This window comes from Bos mutus, chromosome 10, assembly GCF_027580195.1.
Source record: "Bos mutus isolate GX-2022 chromosome 10, NWIPB_WYAK_1.1, whole genome shotgun sequence".
NCBI lineage: Eukaryota > Metazoa > Chordata > Mammalia > Artiodactyla > Bovidae > Bos > Bos mutus.
In genome coordinates this window covers 29786508-29813105 of record NC_091626.1, presented here as the reverse complement: position 1 = coordinate 29813105, position 26598 = coordinate 29786508, and the positions used below count along the sequence as shown (strand labels likewise).

Sequence of the window (26598 nt, the reverse complement as noted above, 5' to 3'; positions counted from 1 at the left end):
ATTGGGAGCACTGGTTTAAGGATCATGTGATCAGCACCTTTTCTCAGTTCCATGAAGCATTCATCTGGTTTCATGTGTGCATTTTTTCTTCATAAGCAAGTGAATTAAACTAGATGCTATTTTTCCAAGTGAAAAAAATCTTCCTTTTTCCTTTTACATTACAGTTTCATCTTGAGAAGATGGGAAGCAAGTGAATGGTCCTAAAATAAGGCATTTCATCTTTAGATTCCCTAATGCCCAGTGTTTCTGTTTTCTGGATGTTTCCAGATAAATATAAGGACAGTAATTGAACCATACAACCGTCAGTTACTCCAACCTTGATGTATAGGTTAGTGAAGTTTGAACAAACAAAAAACGCTAGATGACCAGAAGTTTAGAATCCTGTAAACTGCCTCCTTTAGTTCATTTCCCTTTATACATAGCACATATACCTGTAATCTCTCCAGTTCATCTGCTTTAGAGCCATGTAGCACAGTTCAATAGTTCAAAGGACAAGTCAAAATAACTGGCTTACTTGTTCAACCTTAAATGCCGCCATATAGCAAGGGTCTCATATAGCAAGGATCTCTGTAGCCATTCTCACTACAACAGGTCAGTGATAGTAGCATTTCTAAAGTGTTCATATAGGTACCACTCTTTGAGGCCACCTGTATCACTATCCTTTTAATTATCTATCTTTCAGACATAACTGACCTCTGTTTCAAGGCTTTGGTCTGAAATATTATCCCCATAGAGTTACCTCAGAGAAGGCAATGGCACCCCACTCCAGTGCTCTTGCCTGGAAAATCCCACGGACGGAGCAGCCTGGTGGGCTGCAGTCCATGGGGTTGCTAAGAGTCCGACACGACTGAGTGACTTCATTTTCACTTTTCACTTTCATACATTGGAGAAGGAAATGGCAACCCACTCCAGTGTTCTTGCCTGGAGAATCCCAGGGACGGGGGAGCCTGGTGGGCTGCCCTCTATGGGGTCGCACAGAGTCAGACACGACTGAAGCAACTTAGCTGCAGCAGAGTTACCTACTTGGGCTTTGCTTTATTGAGTCATTTATCCTGGTAGATGTAGTCATATTATGTCATTGCTTTAATTTTTTTTTTAAATCGCTCTGTTAAAAATATCCCACCCATAAAAGGAAATTTTGCTACTTGAGATTAGTCATGATGTAATTCAAAATATTTTCTTACATACACAGTCTTTAAAGTTTTGTAAGCAATGCCTTTGACTTTAAAAGACAATTTCAGAACAGGGATGATACTGGTGTTTTTAGGTCTACAATGATATTTTAAAGGTTGGTGTAAGAAGTTTGAAGGGAGAAATAATCTGTAAGAATCCCCAGTCCGTTATTTATTACCTTATTTACATTCACCCACCTTATTATTATATACAGTTTCCTATATTTCACCCTCTTAATAATTGCTGTTAAAATTAATAAGTGTATCTCATTTTACTGTAAAGGAACAAAATGGGATGAACATAGCTGCTCTTGTGTTTAATATAGTGACCCAAGCATATATTGTGCCTAAATTTTAGGCCTGTTAGTTCACAGCAGTATAAAAGAAGTAATCTGAATGAATGAATTAGCATAAATGAATTAGATACCTCTAATTTACAAGTAGCATCTCTACCTGTAAAATTTCTAAGTCTAAAATACAGTGACCCTGTGAAAAGACTTAAGTATATGTGTGCCTTTTTTAGCTTAGATGAGTTAAAATGTAATGCTAATGCATCCAGGGTTGCAATTTATAAAGCCAGCTTAACAACTGTTCTATGATTATAGACTGTAAACTAATCCTGAGTATCTTATTGCAGATATGTATGCAGAGGAAGGACTGAGGAAGGATGTGTTGATGGTTCAAAATAAATCTATCAGCAGTTGACTGAGACTGAATTGAACAAATACTATAATGGTCAATCTATATTATACTAAAAGGTTTGAATTTTAGAATTTCTAAAAAAGTCAAATGTCTATCATTTTCAATGACACTTTCTATTTCATTTTCAACAACTTTTGTCTTGTTTTTCACATGTTCAGTAAAGAATATAGATAAGAAAAGAAAGGTGGCGGGAAAAATCACCCTGATCTCTCCCATGTTATTTGCTATTAACATTTAACAGAAAGAAGTAATATGGGTGGTGAATTTAAGAAAAGAGGAGAAAGTAGGCAGTTCTATAGAGAATGTAAATAAAGAATAAAGAAGCATGTATAGAAGGAAGAATTATTACTGAAGAATTCCCTATGTGGAAAAATTTTAAGAATAGCTAGTGTATAATAGATCTAAGAGTTGGAAAATTCTGTGCATGTGTTTCTGTGGAGTTTGACCTGGCTATATTCCTCATGTAACAACTGAGCAACGCAAGGCACTGCAAAGCTACTTGAAACAACCCTGAGAAGAGCTGAGGGAGTAAATTGGCTAATGGTGAAACTGTCAACATTAGTGGTTAAAATTTAACAGCATTCTCAGTCCACTATATATTTAGTGAAGAAAAAAAAAAAGATGGAAAATACTTGGATTGAAACCTTGGCATTTGTATTCTTAAAATAAAGAGGGCAAAAGGATATACAGATGATCCCTAATTCTAAATGTAAAAAATCTAAGCCAAAATATTTGTGAGTATAGTCAGTGTTATACCAATGCCCTTCGGTAAATCAGTTCCCTCTTTTCTTTTTTTACAGTTCTCATGTTTTAATTAAATATATCAAATACATAGTAAAGAGTATATCTGACAAATATCCATACACTGACCAGCTCAATTTAATAAATATTAAGGTTGTTCTCTTTTCCTTAAGAATTTTTCATGACCTGAATCTTGACAAGATAAGGTTTATATTCAAACTGAGTTTTTACTGGACTTGGATGAAAAAGAAAACTACACATGTGTATGTGTATTAAGATTTGGAAGTCACATTTTTAAAAGAATGAAAATTTCATAAGAATTTATGCCATTTTTTCAATATAGTAAACTTATTTTAATATTATGATAACACAAATGCTGAAGTCCACTTAAAAGTAGCTACAGTAGATATTTCATATAATCTTAGAAACCAAGGTTATACACTAGGAGAAAAACTCAAAAAAAAAAAAAAACACAAAACTAGAACTCGATTTATGGACATAAATTCAATTAATAGGTATACCCTACCCATGTCAAAAATTTATCAGGTAGAATTGTGAAAGACTTTGAAATGAATGAAAAAGATTATTGGCTGTCTTATCTAGATCCTTCTGGGTCATCATCTCCTTTTATCATCTGAGCTATTGTGTATTGAATTGTAGTATTTTAATCCATAGAAATACATATTAAATCCAGTGGGAGATGCAACTAATTTTTGCTCAATTAATGTGTAAATTCATTTTGATATTACTGATATTCCATATATGTGTATTTTTTCTCTTTTGAACAAATTAGACCATCTTTTTGGTTCTCTCATTAATTAACACTAGATAAAATCTTTAACAGGTTCATTTTATAATTGTATGAGAGTCATGAGTTTTTCTTTTTAAAAAAATAACTTTTAATAGTTATGTCTTCTCTGTAAGCTAAAAGTTCAGTTTTAATGGTAATGAATTTTCTGCCTTTCCTTTCCTTAAGCCTAGACATCCAAGCTTCCCTCATAGTTCATTTGGTAAAGAATCCGCCTGCAATAGGAGAGACCCGGTTCGATTCCTAGGTCAGGAAGATCCGCTGGAGAAGGGATAGGCTACCCACTCCAGTATTCTTGGGCTTCCCTTGTGGCTCAGCTGGTAAAGAATCTGCCTGCAATGCAGGAGACCTGGATTCGATCCCTGGGTTGGGAAGATCCCCCGGAGAAGGGAAAGGTCACCCACTCCAGTATTCTGGCCTGGAGAATTCCATGGAATATATAGTCCATGCAGTCGCAAAGCAATGGCAACCCACTCCAGTACTCTTGCCTGGAAAATCCCATGGACGGAGGAGCCTGGTAGGCTGCAGTCCATGGGGTCGCTAAGAGTCGGACATGACTGAGCGACTTCACTTTTCACTTTTCACTTTCATGCATTGGAGGAGGAAATGGCAGTCCACTCCAGTGTTCTTGCCTGGAGAATCCCAGGGACAGTGGGGCCTGGTGGGCTGCTATCTGTGGGGTCGCACACAGACAGAGTTGGACACAACTGAATTGACTTAGCAGCAGCAGCAGCAGTCACAAAGAGTCGGACACAACTGAGTGACTTTCATCATCATCATCATCATGACATCCAAAACTTGAAAATGGAAAGGACTGGTACACTGCAAACAAGAGTCTAACAATAGTATCAAGCTATATCTGTTAACTGTTTACTTGGTTAGGTAATGAGAGACTTGATACTTGAGTTGGTAGCCCTTCCCTTCTCCAGGGGATCTTCCTGATCCAGAAATGCAGGCAAATTCTTTACCATCTGAGCCACCAGGGAAGCCCAATATGCACTACATGTGGCTGCAGTATAAGGCTTCAGAATACTTAGCTCTTATTTCTAGGCCTCAGGGGAAATTTCTAAACATTTTCTAAATCATTACTGCTTATTAATATGTTTTAGAAATGTTTACTTACTTTTATATATCTTCCATATACCTTATGAATACTATTAATAATTAAGCATTTAGAGAAATAAAAGTCACAGCTTTTTAAACTGATGCTGTGTTTAAAAAGAAACAACAGGCCCAAAATGGAGTTTTGTGCTAAGCCCTACATCAGCAAATCAAGGATTAATACCTGAACATCCAGTTTCAGCCTCTCCCAGGAATGTAACCTTTAACTAGTCAGTCTGGGATTTCCTGGCTAGCGGCACTGGTGAGGCAAACCACCTGATAGATAGCTGCCTTCCCCCACCCTTTTCCACCACCCCCAAGTAAGGTGGTTGTTGTTCAGTCATTCAGTCGTGTCCAATGCTTTGCAACCCCATGGAGTGCAGCACGCCAGGCTTCCCTGTCCTCACCATCTCCCAGAGCTCACTCAAACTCATGTCCACTGTGTCAGTGATGCCATCCCACCATCCTGTCCTTTCTCGTCCCCTGTCGTCCCCTTCACCTCCTACCTGCAATCTTTCCCAGCATCAGGGTCTTTTCTAATGAGTGGCTAAAGGATTGGAGCTTCAGCTTCAGCATCAGTCCTTCCGATGAATATTCAGGGTTGAATATACCAAGGAAGGTAGCCTAACAAAATATTTTTGTCTTGTCTTACCACCTTTCTGCCTCCAAAAACCTTCTATTTGTTCAGCTTCTCAGAGCTCCTTACTAATTACTGGTTGGGATGCCGCTCAATTCATGTAATGTTGAATAAAGCCAAGTAGATCCTCAAATTTTCTCAGTTGAATTTTTTTTTAACAACTACAATATAACAACCTTTGATTTAGAAAGGTAAACAGTGCAGCCATACTCTTACATGGTATATTATACTCAATAAAAATAGTAATTTGTTTTGTTTTAATGAATAAGTGATATGACATGACATTTAAGAATGTTAGAGGAGGCAAATAATTTTTCATGTATCTATTTGATATCTTTGCTGAGATATCTGTGATTCTAATTAACAAGAGGAAAACGAAAGTTTGTTAACATGTGTACCTCGTGTTTACTTGGGAGCTACCCAGGAAAAAATAAGTAACTCCCTAAGATAGCTTAAACTACCAGTTTAAATATTATCCTCAACTAAAGACAAATGGAAGATGGGAACAGGAAGGCCAGTTACAGACGGATTACTGGGAAAAGTTCAGTGAACAGGTATAAGGGTTGTTACACAGATTAAATCGGTGCCTTCTCCTTTGACAAGAATACCTTGTGATTTCGAGTCATCCTTCTCTTCAGGTCCAGAAGACTGAGACTGTAGTATAAATGGAAATTTGTTTTATAAATGTAAATTTCCCTTGCAAAAGGGTAACTTGTACTCTGTGTCAGAGCTTCTTTTATGTCTACTCTTTCTCAAAATAATCTTTATGCCAAAGAGCCACATTTTGGGTCAGCATTTCTGGTACTACTCTAAGAATATCAAGGAGAATCTAGTTAAAAACTCAGCATTTCAAAATTCATGGTTAATGAAAACTAATATGGTTTTCTGTCAAGTATTAGAAAATGGTAATAATTACAAGTGCTCAATAATTCAGGTTTTTATATTATTGACTGGACCTATCTTGTACAAGGGCCTTATTTCATGAGATTTATTAGTTCTTTTTAAATTTCTATTCAAATACTTACCTAAACTAATGTTACTTGATCTTATTTATGAGAGCTGTCAAAATCACAAAAGAAATTAGACAGCTTTCTTTATTACAGATCTAGAATACCATCCAAGCAAAAGAATGATAATAATAACAACAAACTTAGTAATAGCTAATACTTATACACTGTTGAGTCTGGGCCAGATATTCTTCTAAGCAAACACCTTATTTCATATTATCTCATTTTCTTCACAACAAACCTATGAGATATTTATTGCTATCATTCTCATTTTATACATAAGAAAACAAAGAGATTATGACCTGTCCAGTTTTAACAGCTAATAATGATAGAGCCAAAAGATTCAAATCCAGTTTGGTTCCAGAGTGCTACTCCCCAAACTGCCTTTACATCAGTTTTTCTTCACTCCTACATTCACATGCCTGTTCTAAATGGTTTTCATTGCTACCAGGAATAGTCAAGAGCAGAAAGTCAATGAAAATTCAGGTGTGATTAGGAATACAGTGATTGCTGTTGGTAAGTTAGAAACATAAGGTTTTCTACTAGTGTTAAGAGAAATGGATTTAGAAGTCAAGAGGGTTAAGTTCCGTTACTACTGTACTGTATTATCTAAAGCCAGTAACAATCCTGGCTTTTTCATCTCTAGAATGAAGGTAAATTATTCTGTAAAATAATCATTTATTCATCTGAAGATTGAGATGAATAATATTTTGAATAATTCAAAATCCCTACTAGTCAAAAAATATTTAGGTTTGTTTTATTATATATGTGTGTGTGTATGCATGTGTGTGTTTATAATTAGGTAGTATATTTTCCTCATAATTATCATGATCAACATTAAAATCCTCAGAACAAACATAAACTCACAAATATTTTTGGTACCAAGAGAAGACCAACCTGGGATTTCCAAATTTTCTAGAGGTCATTGAGAATGACTCAATTTAGAATTAAAGCTTTAAATGGGAAATACTTTAAGAATATTCACCATTGATGTTCAGATTAATTTTCTGTTGAGTTATGGTGTGATCAGTTCTATTCTTCTACATGTTCTTCCTATTATATTATTCTTTGAGAATAAGGAACTTGCCATGTTTCCTATAAAGCAACATAAAGGCTTCTCATTTTACATGGTGATTATTCACTTCACCAGCTGTGTAACCTGCCATAGTTCAACTTCTTTTAGAAGAGGTTAATACTGAAAGAAGATAAATTCTTCATGTTTACCTCAGACTTTAGAAAGCTAGGTGGAATTTAATGAGACAGTAGTGATTTAAATGACAGTGGGGAAACATTTAAGACTGGTCCTCTGGAAAAGATTTGTAAAATTATGGTGCTTGTAAATATTGTCCACGTGCCTGCAAAGATATATGTTAGATAACAGCCTTGTTGCTCTCTGCCTGTGATCAACACATGGCTGAATTAAAAAGATAATTAATGAAACACATTCACACTTTGTGTGTGTGTGTGTGTGTGTGTGTGTGTGTATGAGTTCACCTTTAGTTAGAGAGTTTGAAATGTGATGAATGTTAAATAATTATTCCATTTAATTATCTAAACCAACGGGAAAATAACAAGTAAAGCAGAAATTTTTTTTTAAGTCTGAGGTTTTTGTAACTTCTTAATAGCCATGTTTCTTTTTTGTTTCTGAGATGGTCTTTTAAAGGGGCAGTTGCTTAATTCAGTGACCAATATTTAATTTTCTTAAAAAAAGAAAGACTTCCTTTATATGTAATTTGATAAAAGGCAGCAGATGGAGGTGGTTAAGGTTTCTTACAGTTACAAAATCCTGGAGATAAAAGGAAGCTTAGATGTTATCTGTTGTAGTTCAAGGTTTTTTTAACCTTTTTGCTTCCATAGACCCTTTTGGGAATCTGGCAAACCCTACAGACTTTGTTTCAGAAAAATACTTTAAACATACATGAAATAAAATACATGGGATTACAAAAAAAATTAAATTGAAATCATGAACAAAATATCTAATAAAAATTATGTAATAATAACACTGCCTTTAAAATGCATTAAATGACAAAATCTAGTATCAAGTCATTAGACACTACTGTAATTTGTAATCTTGGTGACATGAACAGTATTTTTAAATATGCATAATAATTTGATGATTATTATAATAGATTATGTTAATATTACTATAGTTTGTCACCTAATAATGAACTAAAGTAATAAAATTTAATTAGGTTGGTGAATAATTGTAATTTTCCCTCCATTCTAGTGAATGGAATACTCACTTTTATTCACAGGTTCTCCCAAAGGGCCTCAACCTCAGTTGAAACCCCTGGAAACATCTTCATTTTATAGGTGAAGAAACTAAGTCCCATAGAAGTGAGATAACTTGACTAAAATTATACAACACGATATTAGATTAATCCTTGCAGAGGTAACCTCACACTTTACCTCAGTCTTTTTTGACACTTTCGTCTAGAAATTGGCAGTGATAGTCTAATGATTTGTCACTGATTTATGGCATGATCTAAAGCAAATTCTTTATTCTCATTATGTCTCAGATTCCACCTGTATAAAATATAGGTGACTTAAAATGTACATAAGGATAATAATGATGACTTAGATTTGTATTGCTCTTTTTCATTTTACAGTAGTCTTTACTTTTACATACATGATCCTACTTAATTTTCCTCATTTTGTGGATAAGAAAATTAAAATTTCATGATTTTTAAAATTGAATGTCATGTCTAAGTATCAGAAACCATATCACTGGACTCCAGAGGGCATTAAATAAACCAAAACTCTGAGTTCAGTTGCATATTTATTGTGATATCACAAACACAAATAAATAGTCATGAGGCTCAGATGAGCCAAATACTTATACCCTAACTTATCCAGATAAAGTGATGAATGAATAGAACTACAGAACAGAGCTTTTGTAGACCACGTCTCCACTTTTGCAAAAGGAAGTGAGACGAGAAAGAAATAGATTTTAAAAGTCTAAGATTGTAGAGTTGTTGGCTTAATGTTGTTCAAATCAATCCTTTCTTTCCTTTCATTCATGGTAGGCTAAAGAGGCAAGTAATCTGAGGTCCTTTTTCTCTCTCCTCTTAAATTTTACTTTTATGAGTAAATGATATTCAGTGAAGTTTGTTCTTTCAAAGATAGATTACTCTTAAATAAGTTTAATAAGGTAGAGAAATTAATGTCCAAAAGACTGTGATACATCAAATATCTCTATCATTCTAGTGAGCTGACCTATGAGATACAAAACATCCTGTTCTCTTAGGAAATAAGAAATCTTCTTAACCTGACCTAAAACCTTTATTGGACTCCAAATGTCACTATTTGATTAAACTTAAGCAGTATTAATAGTAATCTGTTTTCCTAATTCTTACAGTCATTCTGTAGGTTATTTCTTTGCTATAATCCACATCTTTTTCATGTTATCTCTCAATATTGGCAGGTCCAAATAAACATTTTACAATACTACAGTAATAGCTATGATCGTACTTACACTGTAAATAATAAATTTGAATCTGCTGGGATTGAAAAAATATATAATTACTACAAAATAAACATTCAGAGTTGACAAATATTTACTCTGTATAAAGCACCATATTTGATATAGTAAGAAATATAAAGAGAATTAAAGTCATGGTCCTTTTCCCTCCAAAAATGTACAGTATATTTGGGGGCCTACGTCAGTAATTGGAATGAAAGTAACTATGATAACTCTTACAATAGAAGTTTAGTTAAAAGGCTTTAAGAATTTAGGTAAACTTAAAACTAGATTATGGTAATGATTATACAGCCAGATAGATCTATTAAAAGCTATCAAATGTGTACTTAAGTGAACTTTATAATAGCTGAATTCTGTCTGAATAAGGCTGTTACAGAGTTCAAGGAAAAAAGAAATTCTTTCTAGTTGAGGAACTAAGGAATATTTTTTGCCCCAGATACAATTTAAACTGTATCTTAAAGAACAAATAGTATAGGAGGTCAGAGAAGGCAAATGGCACCCCACTCCAGTACTCTTACCTAGAAAATCCCGTGGATGGAGGAGCCTGGTAGGCTGCAGTCCATGGGGTCGCTAGAGTCAGACATGACTGAGCGACTTCACTTTCACTTTTCACTTTCATACATTGGAGAAGGAAATGGCAACCCACTCCAGTGTTCTTGCCTGGAGAATCCCAGGGATGGCGGAGCCTGGTGGGCTGCCATCTATGGGGTCGCACAGAGTCGGACATGACTGAAGCGAAGCAGCAGCAGCAGTATAGGAAGTAGCTTGTCTAAGGACTAAAAGCTCAGGAGTACAAGAAATAATCTAGATGAGCTAGTTCAGACATTTCTCCATGCCTTAGATTGTATGGTTTTCATTCCTACCAGTATACATATAGCTATATGGCTATGTCATTTCCAAAAAGTTTTCCTCAATTCCTATTGAGAAAAGCATATAACTGTACGTTGAGGTCTTTTTTCTTTCCATCAAAAATAAGAGTTTGCCTCCATGTTGAGCTGATGGGGAAGTTATAATGAAGAGGGTATATAATTCAGAATTATTTCACAGTTGTCAGTGGCTCCACTGATCATAACAACCACTGGTACTTGTTTCCACCTTTATAGTTTAAAATCACTGATATAGGTACTATCTCCTTTGAGTCCCATAACAGCCTTTATTTTTCCAGTGAAGAAAGTAAGATTAAAAGAGGGAGAGCCTAGAGCCTAAAATGATAAAGACATGCTAAAGGAAAGGTCAAGATATTCTGGACTGCTAAGAATAGGATGAGGAAGAGAAAATGGTAATATAAGTAAATGATCTTTAAAAAATAAAAATCTGCTAACTAAATTGTATACCACACATGAATTAAAACACGTCTCAGACAAAAAATAAAGCAGGTCAGGTTAACTACTCTCATCAATAAAAGAAAACCAAAGGTGAAATTTTTTGTAATAAGCCAATACAACCATATTATTGACAGGAACAGCTCATTGTAAAAAAAAAAAAAAAATCTAATTGACGGTAGAGAAAAGTACATAGGAGTCTTACAGTTTTTAAATAGGTAGTCATCTTTATTATTTGCTTTTTAAAATTTAAATATTAAAATTTAAAACAAACCATTGACATAGAATTTCTCAGATTGTATAAGTAAGCATATATACAGCAAAATTAAATGTAAATAAAGCCAAATTAAATACAGAAGCTTAATTTTTTAATTTAAAATGTAACTGCCAGCCAGTAAAATCGTGCTAAAAATAAAGAGGGCTTTCTTAATGTTCATCAAAGAAGATGATTTGTTTTATTCTTGGCTTTGCCCCCACCTGACCAACTGCTCAGAATCTTTAAATATGAGCCATATTGTGTAGATTTATTCCAAGTATTTTCAAGGAAAAAGAATGCAAATTAACCTGGTGAGCAGCAAAAGAGAGTCAGTTTTATGAAACCTGAGTTGATTAACCTGCAATCAAATGTAGTCTCCATTTTAATATTTATACATCTTTATATTGTTATGAACCTATTCTTAACATGGGTTTTATTTTGTTTCTCTCCTCCCTCACTTCTGTGAAATGCAGAAGGGAAAGGGTGTTTGTTATTCACACATTTGTACCCCACTAACTGGTATTGCACAACTGGCTTCCACTGGAGAGCCCCTGACATCGCAGGGAACGGTGATCAAAATTCCACACACTAGCTTCAAGCTGGGGGCTCGTAGCTACTGCAGCATTGAAGGGGGTCTTTTCCTGGCTTCTTTAAAATAAGCATGGTGATGGGATGGTTTAAGGGAAGAACACCTCTCAAATCACTTGACCACTGCTGCGCTTCCGTGTGTCCTGCTTCCTTCATAACAGCTTGGCACTACATTCTTTCCCTGTATCTTAGTGGGCCTGTGTGTGTACAAGTGGGTGGGGGTTGGGGGTGGGGGCTGTCAGTAGATGCTTATATATTATGCATGCATCTTTCAATGTTAGAGTGATGTGCCTTCCCTTATGTGTCACAGATTAAATCTTCTGTGTTCCTGAGAGATTGGGCTGTCTCTCTCTTATTGTTGTGAGATTCATGTGTTTTGATGTTTACACCTCAAATGTTCTTCATGTTGCATTAAACATAAGTTGAAATGTTCTCCCATAAGAGTTAGCTTTTCATGTTGGGCTGAACAAGTCTTCATTTCTGTGTAGCAATTCATGTTATTATAACCTATGGCTTTCAATTGTACCTCCCATAATGAAGAGCTGACTTTAAACACTGTGCTATTCTTGTTATGACCTAAGCATAAGGTAAGTCACTTCTCTAACTGTATCTAAAGATTGTGGTTGTTTGTTAAAGTTTCCTCAGCTTTGTTTAAAGCATTTTCACTTTTTTTCCTTACCATTTATTATGTGCTCTTCCCCCTTTTGTTTTCTGTTTCATGGCTTAAGATTTCTTAATGGACAATGTGATCTTCAGCAAAAATTATATATGTAAACACATGTTGAAATGAATTAAATGAGTTATTTGATTTCTGAAAGCAGTCTTGATTAGTAAATTAATTGCCTAAATTTTCAGTAAGTCTCTTGTGTTTTTTATTTCCTCCGTTAACTTTAATGTATTATACTGTTTCTACACATGATTTTAGTTTTTATTTGAATTAAAAGGGGAATTGTCAATACCAAAAATGTTAATTTTAGTAAAATAACGAAATACAGTAGAATAAAGTAATAGATCATCCAAGGCCATACTTTTCATTTTTAATCCTTGACAAATTGGGTAAGATAAAGGAAAACAATAACAAAAAACCATAGAACTCAAGACAGACCTGTATTGCCTTCTTTATAGTCCATATTGTTCTTACAATATGAAAATGGCAACCCACTCTAGTATTCTTGCCTGGAGAATCCCATGGACAGAGGAGCCTGGCAAGCTTTAGTCCATAGGATTGCAAAGAGTCGGACATGACTAAAGCGACTTAACACTGTGAGAACAAAAACAGTAGTTGTTTTTCATCTTTATCCTTTTAAGTAAACCCCATTACATTGTGAGCTAAGCAAAGTCTTCCTATTGGGATTTTATAAAATTAAGTCAATATTAAAAAAACAACCAGTTTCATGGTACAAAAATAAGGGGCATTTATTGCATGCACAAGTATTAAAATGTTTTAATTTAATTTCCTTAATTTTTTAATGTATACTCAAAATCACTAAGCTAATTTGAAAGTAATTTCCCTCAAATTTGAGTCGAATAGCCAATGTAATATAAATAAGAAAACATTGGTTATACAGATGTTGGCAATTTTTGAACCTAAATTCACAGATTTAAAAATTTGAATTTGTTTCATCATCCAAATTTCTCTTTCCAAAAGTGTTTGAAATGTATCATTCTAAACTTATGTGCCACAAAGCAAGACTTGAGTTTCTTTATTAAATTCATGTTATGAATGAATTTTTTGTTTTTTAAGCCACCTAAGGAAGGGAGAGGGTTTTTTTGTTTGTTTTGTTTTTTTATTGTGGTTTTGGTTTGGTTCGCTTTTTTGGTAAAAACAGCTAGTACTTCACCTCCATTTCCATTTACACAATATATAATCTGTTGAAACATTTGATGAGACAATTTGAACTACTCATCTGAACTGCTCTGTTCATTGTAAATCTCTTGTTTCTATCCATACACTAGCTCCACTCTAGATTGGAAGGGCTTAAAGATGAACTCTGGAGGAATAGAGGCTACGACTTAAGAGTAACTATTACTGATCAAAGGAGCTGCTTTCCATTCGCAAACATTGCTTTGCGCTATGGGTTTGGGCTCCTTCCGTTTCTACATCTTGTTGAAGACCTTCTTGACTTCCATTTGACTTCCTTGAACTGTTTTTGTCTTTTAACATTTCCCCCTTTCTTTTCCTTCTCTATCCCAGATTTTTCTCTCACTCTTTTAAGTATCTCTTGTGTTCTTTGAATGGCTTTTTAAAATGTAGTTTATCTCTTTATTAAGCTTATCTATTATTTGTCTATTAGTATTTGTTTCTTTTCTCCTTTAAGGCTGTAGTGATATAGTTAATACTTATTTTCATTCCATGGTATGCCAACTTGCTTTTTATTTTGAAGCAAGTTCATTAGTCATTCTTACTCTCTTGGTATAAATTTTCAATAAGAAATAGCAGAATATTCTGCACTTATATATTGTCCCTTTCTATAAGGCCATAGTTTCTTTTCTATCTTCTAGATTTACTCAAGCCTCTCTCTCTCCTTTTTCTTTTCCTTGCTCTCGTGTCTTCCTTCCTGTATTATTTTAAGTAGTCATTAATATTTTTCCCATTTGGTCCAGAATTGTTATTCAATAAAACTGTAAGTAAAGCATTTAAGAATGTTATCTTCCAGACTAGTTTCTTCATTCTAGTGTATTTAAAACTAATTAAACAATCTGGCCCAAAAGAGAATAACTTTAACATCTGGAATTATTTTTCCCCTTTTTTTCTTTCTTTTTTTTTGGTATGTGTGTGTGTGTTTTTCTTGTGTATGTTTGTGATTTTTTAATTAATGTTGTTCTTTCTTTAAACATTAACACTTGTTTTTTTCAGGGAAGGACAACCATAACCCACCCTAAGTTGCAACATTCCTTTCATAATTTGTTTCATTACAATAGTAGACTGTGTTAAGCAATAGAAGTTAATTTGTTGTGTATACCATTTGGGGCAAGCTGCTGTGGAGTGGGAAGAAGAGGTGTTTAAACTGCTTCCTCTGAAATTAACAAGTGTCAGTGTCATCAAACATGGCTCTTGAATTCATTAGTTTTGCAATATTTAAAAGAATGTTCCACTTTGAAATATTTGAATCAGCATTAGTTTCTGATTAATATATCTACACACTTAAGAACTGGCAAATTAATGACTTTAATTTCATAATTTCTCTTTTCCCCTCATTAACATATGTAACTAAAAATGACTATCAAGGACTCTTTAATTACAACTTTATTACTTGAATTGCATTATTATTTTAGTCAAGAGATATGCACAGTGCCTTTACTATTAAGGAACTGAATTCACAATTGAATATGTGGTAATTTAAATTTTTCCCCATATACTAATTTCAAATACACATCAATTTTAAAATGCCTTTACTTTTACCCTTGTCCCATTTACAGTATTGTGCCCCATTTTTTTTCTAGAAATCAGTCCTTTCTTTAAGTAAGAAAAGGATAAGTTAAAACTATATGGAAAAAACTAACATTTTTATTTACATGTTATGGTATGTGCGATACATAAAGCCTTTGCTCCTAGACCTCAGGAGTTTGCCCATTAAATATGCATACATATCTGTCTGTCTTTGTCATGAGCCCTAAATTACTGAGTTTATGCTCTCTCTGCAGGTCCAGTCCAGGTGCAGCAGCAAGGAGAACATTCTCAGAGCCAGTGAGTATATCATTATTTCAGATGGACTAATGGATTAGAACTTGTGGTTCAGCCAGAAGGAAAGCTAAAAATGACATTTTAGTGAAAGAATGAAGTAAAACAATGGGGAAAGTTAATGTCAAGAATACGAATTTTAGAGCTTTGCCTTCTAAAAATATCGTTATCAATATATTAATGAATATTTCCCTTATACCAGTTGTTTTTGCAAGCTGACATCAGAACTTCGATAACACTACTGGTTAGGATAGAAATGAGCTCCTCTGTGACTCAAACATGACAGCCCTCTTTAATTGCAGCACTGCCAAAAAGTTATTTGAGAACAGACTAAAATAATATAAACACACTAAATGAATCTAACTAAAAAAGAAACAAAGATTCCTAAGAGGATACATCATAATCATTTTGTAACTATGAATTTCTAAAAGATCTTATCTTCACAGGCAGCATGTTTTAGAACATAATGCCCTAAACCAAGGATGAAGAAACCATAATTTTATTTTTCTGTTTTGTCACCAATAACATTTGCATGGAAGTAATTTGACTTTGTGTATTATTTATTTTCCTATCTTATAAGAAGGAAATATAAATAGCTTTTCCTTACCTATATCCTTGAAATGATTTGACATCAATGGTTATACTTTGAAAGCTTTGGGATTCTATGAGAAAAGTGCTGTGTAAATGCTAATTTTTTAGATATTGTTCTCTGTCACTTAATGATATCACTGTCTTCTTCCTGATCATTGTCAAGAAAAGAAGTACAGGAGGGCCATACTGAAATTGGTCCTTACTTATACCACTGGGAGTTTTAGTAAATGGAATGGTTTCTGTTTCCAGCAGAATGTCTGTATTATTTAATAATCAAAAAAAAAAGTCAATGGAAAACTTCAAATAGGTAAAATTTTGTTTTATTTTGTTTACTTTAACGTAAAATTTTCTGACTTCTGTGTTGTGAAATCTGCTACCTTAGCTTGAAAACCTTGAGCTATTAGGCAAACACACTGTTAGTTCTTTGCCCAGAGACTTCATGTTAGAGTTATATAAAAATAAATGCAAACAGATTTGTTTAACTTTTATACTTTTGTGAGTTTTCATAATGTCTGACAGACATGTGAATCTGAGGGAGGCTTTTCAATTATAGAAGATGTAAAGTCCTGTAATTCCTTCTTAAGACCTAAGATTGAGAAAACTAAGAGTCAGAGAAGTGATGATTGAATATTTACTAAAATAAAACAATAGCAATAAATAACATTTTAAAGTGACATTTTTCATGATTGCTGTATAATTTCCATTCAGTGTTGATCCTGAGATGATTGTGGATCATTGACAGTGATAGTGATGATTCAGAACAAAAATAATTTTGTATTGAGAACAGATTTCTTTGAAATTTTTTTCACCTCTGTCATGGATCTTTGTGCTGTTAGAACTGCTTTCATTTCAGTTACGCTCTTACTGACTTGTTGGCTGTTAGTCAGATGGACATTATGATGGTCCATATTTTTCTGTTCATCTTTTCTTAGGATGAAATAGTCATGTAGATGCATGTAGAGAGTCCATCCTACATTGTAGCCTCTTAGTTCTGTGAGTTCTACAAGTTCAAGGTCTTTCCTCTCAATACTGCTTTAATAACTCATGCCTATAACCACACTCAGGACTTTTTCATCATAAGCTATTCTATTTCTGAACTTCTTAATCTCAGTACTTACTTGTGTGAAAGTTGCTCAGTCATGTCTGACTCTTTGCAATTGCGTTGACTATACAGTCCATGGAATTCTCCAGGCCAGAATACTGGAGTGGGTAGCCATTCCCTTCTCCAGGGGATCTTCCCAAGCCAAGGAGAAACAGCTTCACTGCTTATTTTTCCAATTATTTAAAGAAGAATTAACACCAATCTTTCTCAAACTCCTCCCAAAAATTGAAGAGGAAGGAACATTTCCAAACTCATTTCTTAAGGTCAGCATTACCCTGATAACAAAGCTAGAAAAAGATCCTGCAAGAAAAGAAAAATGCAGGTCAATATCCCTGATGAATGCAGATGCAAAAATCTCAATAAAATACTAGCAAACTAAATTTAACAGTACATTAAAAAGATCATTCACTATGATCAAGTAAGATTTATCCCTGGGATGCAATGACAACTCAATATATGCAAATAATAAATGTGATGCATTAATTAACATTAATAAAGTCAAAGAAAAAATCATACAATCATCTCAGTAGACACAGAAAAAGCATTTGACAGAACTCAACATTTGTTCATGATAAAAACTCAACAAATTTATAGATATGGAAAGACTGAGTGATTGAAAGTGGCTCAATCATATCCAACTCTTTGTGAACCCATAGGCAATAGCTTGCCAGCTCCTAGTCCATGGGATTTTCCAGGCAAGAATACTGGAGTGGGTTGCCATTTCCTTCTCCAGTAGAAGAAATAATAAAGGCCATATATGATAAGCTCACAGCTAACTTTATATGCAATGGTGAAAAATTAGAAGCTTTTCCACTAAGGTCAGGAGCAATACAGTGGTGCTCACTCTCATCATTCCTACTTAACATATTACTAGAAGTCTTAGAGCAGTTGGGCAAGAAAGAGAAATAAAAAGCATCAGAATTGTAAAGGAAGAAATAAAATAGTCCATATATGCAGAAGACATGATTTTATATGAAGACAATCCTAAAGACTCTATCAAAAAAAGAAAATGTATCAACAAATTCAGTAAGTTACAGAATACAAAATTGACATAAAAAATTCAGTAGCATTTCTATGCTCTAACAATCAGTTATCTGAAGAAGAAAGAAAATAGCTTCAAAAACAGTAAAATACTTGGGAATAAGTGTGACCACGGAAGTGAAAGATCTCTACACTGAAAACTACAAGACATTGGTGTATGAATTCAAAGACACAAATAAATGGGCAGGTATCCTTTGTTCATAGATTTGTTATTGTTTATTTGCTAAGTGTGTCTGACTCTTTGCAACCCTATGGACTGCAGCACACCAAGCTTCCCTGTCCTTCACTATCTCCCAGAGTTTGCTCAAGCTCATGTCCATTGAGTCATTGATACCATCCAACCATCTCGTCTTTTGTCTCCCCCTTCTCCTCCTGCCCTCAGTTTTTCCCAGCATCAGGGTCTTTTCCAGTGAGTCAGCTCTTTGCATCAGGTGGCCAAAGTATTAGAGCTTCAGCTTCAGCACCAGTCCTTTCAATGAATATTCAGGGTTGGTTTCCTTTAGGCTTCATTGGTTTGATCTCCCTGCTGTCCAAGCGACTCTCAAGAGTCTTCTCCAGCACCACAGTTTGAAAGCATCAATTCTTTGGTGCTCAGCCTTCTTTATGGTTCAGTTCTCACATCTGTACATCACTACTGGAAAAACCATAGTTTTGACTATATGGATTCATAGATTGGAAAAGTTAATATTGTTAAAATGTTCACACTGCCCAAAGCCACTTATAGACAGTAGACTGTACCTATCAAGAGTGCAATGGCATTTCTGTAATAGTCAAATCATATGGTTCTGGCCTAGAAACAGACAATAGACATAGACCAGTGAGACAGAATCAGGAGCCCATTCATAAATCCAGTCATATATGGTCAACCAATATTTGTCAGGGGAGCAAAGGGAGCAATATTCGGTGGAAAAAAGTCTGTTCCATAAATGGTGCTGGAAGACAATTTTTCCACATACCAAGGGGCATGGGGATAGTTTCAGGATGATTTTAAGTGCATTACATTTATTGTGCACTTTGTTTCTGTTATTATTACATCAGCTTCACCTCAGATCATGAGGCATTAGATCTCAGAGATTGGGGTCCTGTGATATCAGTGATCCCAGAGAAGTATAAAAGCTTGTGAAAACAACACTCTTACTTAAAAGTAGCACATGTTTTTCCTTGAAAGGCAAATATTATATCTAAAGCAGTTGAGCCATTGCCCTTGTAATTTCATGAACATTTCAAGTGAGGAGTTCTTTAGTCTTGGTGGCATTATCTTTTGTTGTTCAGTCGCTAAATCATATCTGACTCTTTGCAACCCAGTGAACGACAGCATGCCAGGCTTCCGTATCCTTCACTATCTCCCAAAGCCTCTCAAACTCATGTTCATTGCATCAGTGATGCCATACAACCATCTCATCCTCTATTGTCCCCTTCTCCTCTTGCCTCAATTTTTCCCAGCATCAGGGTCTTTTCCAGTGAGTCAGCTCTTTGCATCAGGTGGCCAAAGTAATGGAGCTTCAGTTTCAGCACCGGTCCTTCCAATGAATTCAGGGTTGATATCCTTTAGGACTGACTGATTTGATCTCCTTGCTGTCCAAGGTACTCTCAAGAGTCTTCTCCAGTACCACAGTTTGAAAGCATCAGTTCTTCAGTGCTCAGCCTTCTTTAATGGTCCAACTCTCACATCCATACCTGACTACTGGGAAAACCATTGCTTTAACCATACAGACCTCAGGAACAGTATGAAAAAGCATTATCTTGCTCACCTGCTCACCTTTGAATCAGAGCAGGTAGCACACTCCATATTTTCTGGGCCTCTTGTAAAGCTTGAAGTAAAGATGCTTGAGAAAGGAAGAAAGAAAGCCAGAATTTCCCTGGAGTGATCAAGATTTCTATTCTTAAATCAAGGTCCAATTTTCCTACTTTTATAAAAATTAAACTATCTGACAATCTTTTTCTTTCTTCAAAAAGAAAACAATGGCTTAAAATGGATCCTGGATGATGTTGGGACTCTACTGAATGGCAGCATCAGTTCAGAAAGATCATATCCAGTCTGTGAGTAGTAGCTAGCAGGCTTTTGTACCACAAATCGAATACCAGTCATTGGAGAATACGCAGTGACCTATTTGGGGCCAATATACCCTTAAAGTAAAAGTGAAAGCGTCACTCACTCAGTCATGTCCAACTCTTTGCGACCCCCTGGACTATAGCTTGCCAGGCTCCTCTGTCCATGGAATTCTTCAGTCAAGAGTACTGGAGTGGTAGCCATTCCCTCCTCCAGGGGATCTTCCCAGCAGGAATTAAACCCAGGTCTGGTGCATTGCAGGCAGATTCTTTACTGTCTGAGCCACAGGGAAGCCCTAAAATACCCCTATGTGCTTATCAGATATGTTATAACATTTGGAGCCAGTCATCAAAAATAATTCTGCACCATATAATAAAAAATTTAAAGTGTTGAGACCATTTAGAAGATCTGAAATAAAGGAGAAATATCAATAATATCTTAACTTGTACGTTGTATAAAAGTATGACAGCTTCCAAATAATACATTGTTGTTTCTTAATTCCCTTACAAGTTCCATTTCTATTAAAGTTTGGTTACAAAAACTAATTCCCACCAAAAATCTTAAGAGAATTATTTTGGTGATGTCAAGAATCTTGTCTTCTAGGTGTGACCTAAGAGAACGTTTTAGATTTCCATCTCTTTGACCTGATATATAGTTTGTCATCAGAAAAATCACCTAATAGTTGAGTATAGTTCCATAGGAAACCAAGATTCATTATCAGGAACTGGAACCAAAGGAATCTGGGTGGCTACCAAAAAAAATAAGGTCGTGCAAAGCCAGTTTGGTTGTATGCGTTAGCTAGTTCACAGGTGAATAACAGCCAAGTATGAATGATTGAAGATGCAAATGAAGTGCTCTATAGAATAGGGTGATTTAGATAACATAGTTAAAAGGAGCATTAAACCATGGAGAGAAAAGGAGGAAAATAATAAAAATAAATAATACAATGCAGATGAAAATGTAGAAATCCACTGCCTTATTCTATGCATCTTGGGTACAACCTCTCTACAAACATGTGGTCAATGGTTTTGAATGGAAGATGTCTCTTTCAGAGAATTGTCTGTTTGTAGAGGATTTCTAAAAACTCCTCAGCTTAAAAATCCACAAATTCAGGTTAGATTATGCCTCCTTGAAAGCCATGAATCCAAAGATCAAACTTTTAGAGTTGTATTACTGTGCTCCTTACTGACAGTACTTGATAAGATTTAGTAGGGTTCTAGAGTTGTTTTTCTCTGATGTCTTTTCCAAAAGATGACTTATCTGGGCTTCAGGTCATGCAAGTGTTATTTAAAAGGGTATTGAGGAAAGGGTACTTGTACCTACTTATAAGACTTGGTGTATGGCATGAATAATTCCTTGCAATACTTAGCCATGTCTGATTGCACTAATGTGGAATTTGGAATGAAGATGATATTCCTCGGTGTATGTGGGAGAGTTGATGGAACCACAGAAAGATTTTATCTCATTGTTGTTAAAGACAATACCTTAGGCCATGGAAGTTCAGGAATCTCTGAATTTAGCTGATCTGATATTTAGATCTATGTTTGTGCTCTCTTGCCTTTCCTGAAGATTGAGGGTAAAGTTGACAGTAAAGTATCTTAGTAAGTGTGAGGACTTTCCAAAAGTCTTTAGTAATAGGCCTAGTAAAATAGATGCCTCCATCACTAGAGAGAAAGGTCAGAATTGTCTGGATTGGGAACATGAAATCAAGAAACTTTTGCTATTACTAGAGTTGTAGCTCTCTATCAAGGAAAGGCTTTAAACCATCCCAGTTATAAGTGAACAATGACTACATCATATTCAAAACCCAGACAGTAGCTTTATGAAACCCATTTGGAGATGTTTAAGGGTGCCCTGAGGTTTGGGCTCTTACCCATGTACTGCTTCTCTTACCAGGATTATATTGGTGACAGATGGGAGAGTAACACTTTCCCATCAATGTTAATTATGTACAGTGGCAAGTTTCTTCTTTCACTGGTGGATAACTTCATATAAAATATAACGAGATTCCATTTGGGGTCCTTCAGAGCTACTAAATGCTAACAGTGCAATTTACACACAGCTTTCTCCTAGTACCTTTTTTTGTGACTCTGGAGCTGATCGCTGGCATTCTGTAATTCAGGCTTTGAACTCAATTTGCTGTTAAATCAAAGAGTTAGTTCTTTCGGGTATTATAAGGGCTATAATTTCAGTGAGGGCTGTCTTTCTGGCATGATGATTAGTCAAGACATTTTCTCTAGGCTCCATATTATCTCCTTTTGTTTGAGCCCCTACTTTTATAATAGCCACTTCCTCAGGAAGCATTAGAGCACTTAAAGATTCTATAAATTGCTAACTATTCTTAATTGAGATTCCTGCTGAGGTCAAGAATAGTTCCTTGTTTCCAAAGCATTTCAGAATCATAGAATAACCCAAAAGCATGTCCACTGCCAATAAATATATTAACTTTCTTATCTGTAGCTAACTGAAACTTCTGGTGTGCTCACAGAGTTCTGCCATCTGAGAAGATTTGCCTCTGGCAAGGGATCAGTCTAAGGATGAAGTGTTGTTCATTAGGTAGGCAGTAAGTGAGGAGCTAATCTTAACTCACAAAAGGCCTGTTCATGTTTAGGGCCCAGGGAAGAGGTTCCCTTTCCAAGTACTTGGTTAAGTCTTAAATTGGCATGGCAATCGCAGGAAAGTTGGGAACTCATTGCCTGCAATAGTCAGTGAAACTCACGAATCCTTTTAATTATCTCTTTGTTACTGACATGGGAAATTTTTTAAGAGATTTAGTTCCTTGAGATAAATCCTGTTCTGGGTAATGAATTTAGACAAAATTGTAACTTCTCTTTGGAAATTTTATCCTCTTTGTGAGTTGAAAAAGTAAGTGGATAGAAGGAATTAGTCTTAGAGCTCACTCTATCTTTAGAACACAACAAAAAGTTATCCCCATGTTGAATAAGAATAGAATCACAAGGAAATTCAAAATCTTGAAAGTCCTGATTGAGGACTTGTGAAAAATAATAGTGTTTCAGTAAATCTTTGCCATGTAAATGTCAAGATATATTTTGTGTTTTCTTAGGAGAAGGCAAGCAAATATTGACTATTTTGACCTAAAAAGTCATTAAAGAAAGCAGAATATAAATCACAGTCAAATGTGCAGCCTCAGGAGGCACTGAAGATAAAATAGTTTTGGGGATTAGTACTACATGGAAGTGGGAAGTGATTACTCTATTATGGCCCTATTTGCTGAACAAATCCATATCCCCACCTATTCAGCCTTTTGATTGGGAGGATAGAAGTGTTAACAGAAACACTGTAAAGCAATCATCCTCCAATTAAAATAAATAAATTAATTTAAAAAATAGTACAATATATGTTGAATCTTTTCTCTGTTTGCTTTTATCTCTTAGTTTTAGTGCCTCTTTAGCTTTGCTAGTGGAGAAGGCAATGGCACCCCACTCCAGTACTCTTGCCTGGAAAATCCCATGGGCGGAGGAGCCTGGTAGGCTGCAGTCCATGGGGTCGCTAAGAGTAGAAAACCACTGACTGACTTCACCTTCACTTTTCACTTTCATGCATTGGAGAAGGAAATGGCAACCCACTCCAGTGTTCTTGCCTGGAGAATCCCAGGGACGGCGGAGCCTGGTGGGCTGCCGTCTATGGGGTCGCACAGAGTCGGACACGAATGAAGCGACTTAGCAGCAGCAGGAGCTTTGCTAGTAAAAGTAATGCTCAAAATTCTCCAAGCCAGGCTTCAGCAATACGTGAACTGTGAACTTCCAGATGTTCAAGCTGGTTTTAGAAAAGGCAGAGGAACCAGAGATCAAATTGCCAACATCCGCCGGATCATAGAAAAAGGAAGAGAGTTCCAGGAAAACATCTATTTCTGCTTTATTGACTATCCCAAAGCCTTTGACTGTGTGGATCACAAGAAACTGTGGAAAATTCTGAAAGAGATGGAAATACCAGACCACCTGACCTGCCTCTTGAGAAACCTGTATGCAGGTCAGGAAGCAACAGTTAGAACTGGACATGGAACAACAAACTGGTTCCAAGAAGGAAAAGGAGTACATCAAGGCTGTTTATTATCACCCTGCTTATTTAACTTATATGCAGAGTACATCATGAGAAACGCTGGGCTGGAAGAAACACAAGCTGGAATCAAGATTGCCGGGAGAAATATCAATAACCTCAGATATGCAGATGACACCACCCTTATGGCAGAAAGTGAAGAGGAACTAAAAAGCCTCTTGATGAAAGTGAAAGAGGAGAGTGAAAAAGTTGGCTTAAAGCTCAACATTCAGAAAACGAAGATGATGGCATCTTGTCCCATCACTTCATGGGAAATAGATGGGGAAACAGTGCAAACAGTGGCAGACTTTATTTTTCTGGGCTCCAAAATCACTGCAGATGGTGATTGCAGCCATGAAATTAAAAGATGCTTACTCCTTGGAAGGAAAGTTATGACCAACCTAGATAGCATATTCAAAAGCAGAGACATTACTTTGCCAACAAAGGTCCGTCTAGTCAAGGCTATGGTTTTTCCTGTGGTCATGTATGGATGTGAGAGTTGGACTGTGAAGAAAGCTGAGTGCCAAAGAATTGATGCTTTTGAACTGTGGTGTTGGAGAAAACTCTTGAGAGTCCCTTGGACTGCAAGGAGATCCAACCAGTCCATTCTGAAGGAGATCAGCCCTGGATGTTTTTTGAAAGGACTGATGCTAAAGCTGAAACTCCAGTACTTTGGCCACCTCATGCGAAGACTTGACTCATTGGAAAAGACTCTGATGCTGGGAGGGATTGGGGGCAGGAGGAGAAGGGGACGACAGAAGATGAGATGGCTGGATGGCATCACCGACTCGATGGACATGAGTTTGGGTGAACCCTGGGAGTTGGTGGTAGACAGGGAGGCCTGGCGTGCTGCAATTCATGGGGTCGCAACGAGTCGGACACAACTGAGCGACTGAACTGAACTGAGCTTCTGGTTCAAGAGAGTATTTTACACTTTAGGGTATAGGTTTCAGTGGTTTATTTTGAACATTAATAGCTTCAGCCCCAGTAATCCTCCCTATTTTCATCAAATTTTTGCTCACAGAATGAAAAAGCCTGGGATCTCCTCTAGATCTTCATTTTAGGGTCAACTTAAGCACAAAAATACTGGTAAATCAATTTCCAATTAGCCATTATCTCTTTGCAAATAAGGGAGTCCTTTGGGACTTCAGGAAAGAAACCATCAGGAAAGTATTTAATCTAACAATTCCATTTATACAGTACAGGCTGCCTAGCAAGCTAGCAGGTAGGATATCTCAGAAGAAGAAAGATTGTTCTTTTGTTTAATGTCCAAAGGTAACAGTTATGAATGAAGTAGAACTAACAAAAGGAGTATTTGTGAAACATTCTGAATTTTTTTCAGAGTGTTTTTTACCTGAAGGGAGAGATTTTTAAGATTAATAGTGGGGGCTTTCCTGGTGGCTCAGTGGTAAAGAATCTGCCTGCCAGTGCAGGAGACATGGGTTTGAATCTGATCCAGGAAGATTTCACATGCCACGGAGACTAATCCTGTGCACCAAAACGCTGTAGAGCCCAGGAACCACAACTATTGAGCCCATGTGCAAGCACCTGCTGAAGCCCACATGTCCTAGAGCCTGTGCTCCCCAGCAACGGAAGCCACCTCAATGAGAAGCCTGCACACTGCAACTAGAGAGTAGTCCCTGCTCTCTGCAACCAGAGAAAGCCTGTACAGCAGTGAAAACCCAGCACAGCCAAAAATAAATACATAAATAAATTTTAAATTGTTCTTTTCAAAAAAAAAGAAAGACTAATAGTGTATGCCTCTATATCAATTAAAAAAACTTTTTGGCAAGGTTGTCCTTTAATATTTATATAAATTTTTCCCTGGAAATTTAAGGATAAAAGAAAAAATCTTCAAAACTCACTTTATTTTTTTTTCCTTTTAGCTTCTTAGCTAAAAGACAAGACAGTTAGCTAACACAAGACAGTTCATTTTTGATGTCCTTTTTTATATAGTATTGATAAGTGTCTTTATCAAGAGATTCCCTCTTTTGAGATTTACTGACCCTGGTAGGAACATCTAGTTGTTTTGTCTGTAGCACTAGCAATTTATTTATGAGTTTTATTTTGTTTTTATTCTAAGACTCAAAATATTCAGCAAGGTGCTTGAGCTCTAGCAAAGGAATTATTTCCCATATCATTTTTTGCTTGTATACTGTATCCCCCATGTTGCTTAAGACTGTTTACAAAAATCTAGGAGAGACTTAGGAGTCACATCTGCTTTAACATCTACTCCTGAGTGCTGTCTGAAACTATTAAAC

General features: G+C 35.8%; 1 protein-coding gene across 12 annotated transcripts in view; it reads left to right on the top strand.

The window, feature by feature from the left end:
* The window catches only part of GPHN (gephyrin), a 535685-nt gene that overhangs the window by 373026 nt on the left and 136061 nt on the right, over positions 1-26598 (top strand). For all 12 annotated transcript variants that reach the window (XM_070377686.1, XM_070377689.1, XM_070377688.1 and 9 more), the window contains one exon: positions 15461-15503. In XM_070377686.1, coding sequence (XP_070233787.1) covers positions 15461-15503 — 43 coding nt within the window. The remainder of the gene's footprint in view (positions 1-15460; positions 15504-26598) is intronic.